Raw genomic sequence first — 7,219 nt, forward strand, 5'->3', positions numbered from 1 at the left:
AGAGTGTACAGCTCTTTCATTTGTTTTAAATAGCCAATATAATTGTGGTTATCAAAACCGATTGGTCTATAGTTTTATTTTTTTATACTAATTTTAATCTCACAAATTCACAAGCAAAATTCTAATCATGGTATTAGAAATAGGGTCCAGCCATGCATCAAATTGCTCTAGCAGAGAACAAATTCCGAGATGCAACGATGGTTCGCTCCCAAGAAACGAGTCAACATTATATATAACATAAATTAAAACAAATTCATATTTTCAATAAATGCTAAAAAGGCATTTAATTAAATACAGCATTCTTAATTTTAAAAAAATAAAATTAGGAATAGAAGGAAACTTTTTAAATCTAATGAAGACTATTTCCCAGAAACCGAGAGCGAATTTTGCCTAAATGACAAAACACTAAAAGCATTTTAATTAATCTCAGGAATTAGACCACAATGTCCACCATCACTGTAATTGGCAAATCTAGGAAATGTTCTATGACAAGAAAATGAAGTAGATTGAATAAACCTACCTTCATCTCTGGGGGCCACAGTTAAGGAAACCAGGGCTTTCAAAAGCTGCTCTCAGAAAGGTCAACTGGCACAGCCTTTGTGGTAAGCAATTTGGTACTATAAACAAAAGCCTCAAAACAGTGCTTCTTGATGCAGCAACTTGACTTCTCGGAACTTACGCAAAGGCCAGCATCATGGATATAGACAAAGATTTAGCTACAATGTTATGTGTTACTATACTATTCATATTTGTAAAACATTCAAAATATCCTATTAGCAAAGCATTAAAAATGATTCTAAATATCCAACACTCAGGAATTGGTTACACAAACTTTGCTATGAGAACAGAAAGGTGTTTCTATGAAGGAGGCCCACCCCACCCCTTCAAGGCCCTCCCCCAGCAGCCAGTGTGTGAACCTTTGGCATCTTCTCTAATCCTGCCAAGCACTTGCCTACCCACTCACACCCAGGCCCAGCTTTTAGCTGCCTCTCAGCCTGTCCCACTGGGTAACTTGTCCCCTGCCCTTCCTCAAGTGTCACCTCTTAGCTGGCTTGTCCACCCTCTGAGGGAGATGCTCAGTCTTCTTAACCCAAATGACGTTGATATCCAGCTACATATTTACATCTTTTGAAACAAGCCCATAGAGCCAAAAAATTTGAGAGGTTCGATAATCGTCTTGGCACTAATGTGCCCAGCCACGTGCTGGTACACAAGGCCAGGGAAGGAACTCACAACTCCTTGGAGCAATGAGGCTGATGTGCCCACATCACTTCAACAGCCCATGGTACTGTGTTTTGATGAAGTAACCTCTGAATGTAGGGTGTCAGAGTAGTGAAGCGTGAATGACACTGACCGCTGACAGCCTGTAATTTTCCATCTCTATTATAAGCTAAAATGACAGGCCTGCTATCAAGCAATGATTGCGTGGCTTCTTGGAATTCTCTAGCATTTTCCCCTAGACTCTCTAAGATCCAGTTTCCTAATGCCGATGTTTTCTTCATGCCCAGTTCTCTGAATTTTTCCCCATGGACTTGCCATGGAAGTATCACTTGGCCATTTTTTTAAAATCACAGGAAAATAACCTAATGCAACTTAGGAACTTTAGAGTTGCCCCGAGACTGAAAATGACAGCTCTCATCATTTCGATCCAGCATTCTGCCTGCAGACCCCCCAGGGAAGCATGATCCGGAAATGACTCCAACATCAAACCTGCCCGAGGAGGCAAGCAGGTGCTGTTTGTTTTGCCATAAAAGGGCCAGAAGGCAGTCCTGTTCAGAAAAAGAAAAACATCCAGAGCTCCAAGCCTTGGGAGTCACAGAGCCCCACCCAAGACTGTCCTTGGCCTCAGACTGCAGCAATCTGGACCCTTTCTTCTGTGCACATGGCCAGAATATCAAGGTCAGGAGAAGGGCCTCACCCCCCTGTTCAGAGCCTAGCCTCTGCCTCCTGTCCTGCTCAGAGGGTCTGGGCTCGTCCTTGGGGCCCTCAAGCCAAAAAGCTGTCCAAGTACCTCACCTAGCTGCAGGTCTAGGAGTTGGAGGCTGACAAGCACATGCAGAAGGCAAGGGGACGCAGGCTGTCTGGCTGTGTGTCCAGCCGGCCCAGGGCCCAAGGCCTCAGTAGCTAATGGACAGATGCCCAGCCTGCCCACACAATCTTTCTGGAAGGACCTCCAGGCCACTCCTTCATCCTCTCTAACCTCGGACATCCCTCGGCTCTCTGCTCTGCACTGCCAGCATGCCCATCCCTGATGCAGACACAGCAAGGACACACGTCAGGGGATGACTCGAGTTGCCTCCTGCCAAATCCACAGGGAAGAAAGTGTAACCTCCAGGGAAACGGAGGCAGCCGTGCTCTGTCACTACCAATTTGTACCAAACGCAGGGCCTAATTCTTTCTTTCGCACAGCAAGTCCCCTTTGTGAAACTGGAACCTCTCCCCAGCATTCTAACTGCAAGGCCTCTACTGGCCTGACCAGCATCTCTGAGTGGTGTCTCTGCAGGATTCCTGCTTTCTCTAACTATGGAGTCGCAGCTCTCTGAGAACGCCTCTGTGAGCCGTATCTGACAGATATTCCCAACAAATCGGCCCAGGAGCCTGACATCAAACAAAAATAAAGAACCAGTAAATAGTTCCACCATTTAACATTTTCATCATTTCAAAGCTCCTTTTCCTAGGGTGGCCTAGGTGTTGAGAAGTGGAGCTTCCCTGTTGTGGGGGAGATTGTCTCTGAGCGGAATGATGTTTCAGTTCTGGGGACCTCCCTCAGAAGCTCCAAATGGTCCCAGCAAGTCCCCGCTCTGCCATCACCATGGCTGACAAGGTAGAGCAGACCAGAGCTGAGCGAGCAGGAGAGAACAATCTAGGCACTCACTTCTACCCCATCACTTCCTCTCCCAGGAAGGCTGGGTCCTGCCTATGATATTCTAGAGCAGCTCTCACTCTCCTCCTGCCCCCTCCCCAAGACTGTGGCTTGTCCATCATCTCTCTCTAGCAGCCTGTCTGCTGGGGGTCTCCAGCAAAAAATGCAGAGGTCTCCAGGTTCCCACGCCCCGGCTTGGGTGGGCCCTCACAAAGACTCTTGGTCTGTGCTGTAGGTGATCACGGAAGCCAGCACCGGCCAGAGTCAGCACCTCATCCGCACACCCTTTGCAGGAGTGGACGATTTCTTCATTCCCCCAACGAACCTCATCATCAATCACATCAGGTAAGGCTGGCCAGCGAGGCCCTAAGGGACTCCATGCTCCAGCTGTGCCCTGCTCCCGTCTGCCTCCCCCAGTCCTCCCAGGCTGGCTTTGAACCCCATCAGAAAGGGACAGAGAAACTGACCCATCCTTCATTATTAAAGTTCAGGAAGGTGCCCAGCTTCTAATGCCCTCGGGGGCCCAGTGAGGTCAGGAAGTGTCATCCTCAAGGTGAAGACAATAGAAGAAAGGAAGAAACAGCAGAGTTAATTGAGCACCCTCTCCTTGCTAGACACTAAAAACTAGTAGAGGTGCTCGCAAACCTATTTTGCAGATGAGGAAACTGAGGCTCAGAGAAGTTAAGATACTAGCCAAGGTCACACAGCCAGGAATTGGCAGAGTCAGACTAAATGCAAAGCCAGGCTACCTTTCAATGCCCCATTCTGCCTCATTCTCTGCTAATTACAGCCCATGGTTCTTCTCAGAGCCCCCAGAGCAGCCATGCACAGGGCACACAGGAAACGAGGCCCCCTGGGTGCCTGGTTTGCCACCATCCAAAAGAACAAGCTCATAATAACAACCATGGCCTCAACAGCAAACCTCATCCCCACCTGCCTGCTCCCCCGCCCTATTCATTTCAGAGCACCTCCCACACTTTCCATCCAGTCACCACTACCAGAAAACTAAGCCTGCCCTTTAGAAATGCATCAAGACCCAATGGTCATGTGGCACTATTTATGCCTTCCTTTAATCTCACATCAAGAACCTTCCTACAGGAAGAAATGACTCACTGTTGCAAGCTGATGCTGGACTGGTAAAAATAGGACATGCCCGTTTATCCTTGCCCAAGGAAGAAAATAACCACTTTATGGCCACCCTCTGCAGAGAATGCTGGGGAAGAGCCTCTAACGTGGTTCAAAATGGGGTCACCCACTCAGAGCCCTGAATTCTGCTGGGAACTGTGCAAACTCAGACTCAGCAGGTCCTGTGTGTGGTTTTCACATTAAAGTTCCCTATAAGAGTGTCGTTTTCGTTCCTGCTTTGTCCAAGCTCTGGCTCTTTAAGGATGCTTTAAAGATGCTTTAAAGTGGGCATTTTCTCCCCTCTGAGGCACAGTTACTCAAGAGAAAATTGTGGAAGGGATGTTCCTCTATTCCCATAGGTGCACACGGCATCCTATGACAGGGTCTGTGAGAGGCTCTCAAGGTTAAAGCCAAGTTCTGCCTGGAGCCAGGCCTTCTGGCAGCTTGCAATTGGGTCCCCACCAGGAATTTCAGGCAGTCCAAATATGAGCTGCTACCACCTACTGAGCCCTTCCAAGAAAACTTCCTCTTAGATGTAATCCTCCCAGCAGGCCTACAAGGGAATATCCTCTCCAGATTTGCAGAGGCTCAGACAGGCAAGCAACTTGCCCCAGGCTCCGCAGCTAGCAAGGCACGGGGGCAGGGCCGGGCCTCTGGCTCCAAAGGTGGAGACTGCTCTCAGCCCCTGCCCAACGGGTCCTTCTTCCAGCATCATAAACATGGCCGGAGAAGAGGCTGCCCGCTCCCACTCCTCTCCCAGAGAAAGGGAGCTCTGATAGGAAACTTGGGCTGCCTGCTTGCATCTGCACCCTCAAATTCTGACTCACCAGTTAGTCCAGAAAACTGCTAGGATGGAGGCTCTCCTATCCTGTCCCCACAGCGGGCAAAGCCAGGGCAGACAGTGCTGGTCCTTTCCCTCCAGGCTCAGGCCCACCACTTCCCAGCCAGCCAAGGCCTTGGGAGGCTGATTCAAAGGCATCCATCCCAACGGGAGACACTGTTGGAGGCACTTTTACCCTCTTCCTTTACTGTGTCTAAAGATGAGTGCCTGTCACGAAAACATAAGACCAGGGACATCTGTAACTCACAGCATCTGGTTTGAGATCATAGGTGAACCTCTTGTGAAGCCATCCCCTGCAGACTTGGCAGAGCTTATCAAGAGTCTATTGGCTCATTGAAGGATTAGGATAGAGGGAAAAGGAAAGGCTGCGCTGGTGTCTCATGAACCATTGACAGATCCCTGACCCCAAGTGGCCCCCTGACCTCTGACCTCAGTCCCCCGCTCTCCCAGGTTCGGCTTCATCTTCAACAAGTCTGAGCCTGCAGTCCACAAAATCGACCTGGAAACGCTGATGCCCCTCAAGACCATCGGCCTGCAGAGGCACGGCTGCCTGCCTCAGGCCATGGCCCACACCCACCTGGGGGGCCACTTCCTCGTGCAGTGTGGGCAGGACGGCGCCACTCCCGCCGCGCCACAGCTGCTGATCGACAGCGTCACGGACTCCGTGGTCGGCCCCAACGGCGACGTGACCGGCACCCCACATGTGACCCCTGACGGGCGCTTCATCGTCAGCACTGCTGCCACCAGCCCCCAGCTGTACGTGCAGGAGGTCACGCTGCGCGGGGAGATCCGGACCCTCTACGCCCTGAAAATAAGCCAGGGCGTCTCAGACGTGGCCTTCCAGCGCTCCTTTACCCAAAGCAATCAGTACTACGTCTACGCCACGCTGGAGACAGAGCCGGCGCTGCTGTTCCTGGAGCTGCCCACGGGGAAGGCGGGCCTGCTGAAGAACTTCAGGGAGCCGCCCACGGGGCCAGCCCGGCCCTGGGGAGGGCCCCGCAGGGTGGTGAGGGACAGTGGGCTGTTCGGACAGTACCTTCTCACGACAGCCCAAGAGTCACTATTTCTCATCAACGGGCGACAAAACGCACTGAGGTGTGAGGTGTCGGGCATAAAGGAGGGCACCACAGTGGTGTGGGTGGGCGAGGTATGAAGGGGGCCAGCGCAGAGCCTGGGCCATGGAGCCCCGCCTCCTTCTGCCACCGCAGCCCCAAGCGGGTGCCCTGTACATTTTCACAGACAAAAGCAAAAACCTGTATTCGCTTTGTGGTTCAACACTGGTCTCCTTGCAAGTTCCCTGGTCTAAGGTGTGCGCTGCGAGCCGGATCAGGGGTTTTTTGTTAGGAAGTATGAGGTATGCCTCTAGCTACCACGAGAACCCATGCTGCTGTGTAAAGAAGTCATTTCTGTGCCCAGCTACATGCCATGTTACCTGGGGACGCCGTGGGACCGAGAGCTCCTGCTTTCCAGGCGGACACTTCCGTAGGTTGCCTTCACACAGTCACTCTCCTTTACCGCCAGATCCAGCCAGACTTCGCTCTGATGGGTGGCCTGAAACCGGCCTGGAAACACAGGCCTTCCAGGAGCAGGGAGTCCCCCTCCCGGCACGAGAGCCACGGCTGTCCTCACTCTGCACCTTTATTTCTCCTTCGCAGCTGCTTCTTGCTTTTTTTCTCCATTTGACTTGTTGGAAGCCTGAGAGAGAGCCAACGAGACTTACTGCATCTTGGGGGATGGGGAAATCACTCACTTTATTTTGGAAATTTTGATTAAAAAAAAATAATTTTTTATAATCTCAAATGCTAGTAAGCAGAAACACACACTCCGAAGTCCAGCTCTATTCTTCCCTGCCTTAGGCCAAGTCTCTGAGAGTCACCCCCCTCCATCCCACACACACATCCCACAACCAGAAAGAACAATTGTCATCAAAGAATATTAGTCTTCTACAGCATTGACACCCCCAAGTACAGATCAGGCTACCACATTGTTAAAGACTCCGTTCTGGCTTGGAACCCAAAGAGATTAGGACACTTTCACCACTGAAGGGGGAGGGACATTTATTAGCCAGGCCCAGAATCCCAGGTTCAGGGCAAACTGGGCTTGACTGGCAAGGTGTGAGCAGCCTGCGGGATAGTGACCTCCAGGCCAGCGCAGAAGCCCCAAGGACATGAGTGGGGTCCAGATGGGTTCCTTAGGCTATCTCTTTTAAAAACCGATTTCTTTTCTGCCTGTGGCCCTCGCACTCAGCCCCGGTGGCCCCAGCCCCTGCATCATCACAGAACAGCTAGCTTAGTAAGTGTTCTCAGTAAGTGTTTATCTTACACACAGGCCCCTCTCCCCCAAATAACCTGTACTCTAAAACTCAGAATCATAAGGATATGGGTTGGGTT

General features: G+C 50.9%; 1 protein-coding gene across 1 annotated transcript in view; it reads left to right on the forward strand.

Moving 5' to 3' along the window:
* FSTL4 (follistatin like 4) overlaps window positions 1-5,982 on the forward strand; it is a 353,779-nt gene extending 347,797 nt beyond the window's left edge. The window contains exons 14-15 of the mRNA XM_006923138.1: window positions 3,099-3,208; window positions 5,280-5,982. Of these exons, the coding sequence (XP_006923200.1) occupies window positions 3,099-3,208; window positions 5,280-5,982 (813 nt within the window). The remainder of the gene's footprint in view (window positions 1-3,098; window positions 3,209-5,279) is intronic.
* Window positions 5,983-7,219: the final 1,237 nt, after the last annotated feature.

This window comes from Pteropus alecto, unplaced genomic scaffold (assembly GCF_000325575.1).
Source record: "Pteropus alecto unplaced genomic scaffold, ASM32557v1 scaffold78, whole genome shotgun sequence".
Classification (NCBI taxonomy): domain Eukaryota; kingdom Metazoa; phylum Chordata; class Mammalia; order Chiroptera; family Pteropodidae; genus Pteropus; species Pteropus alecto.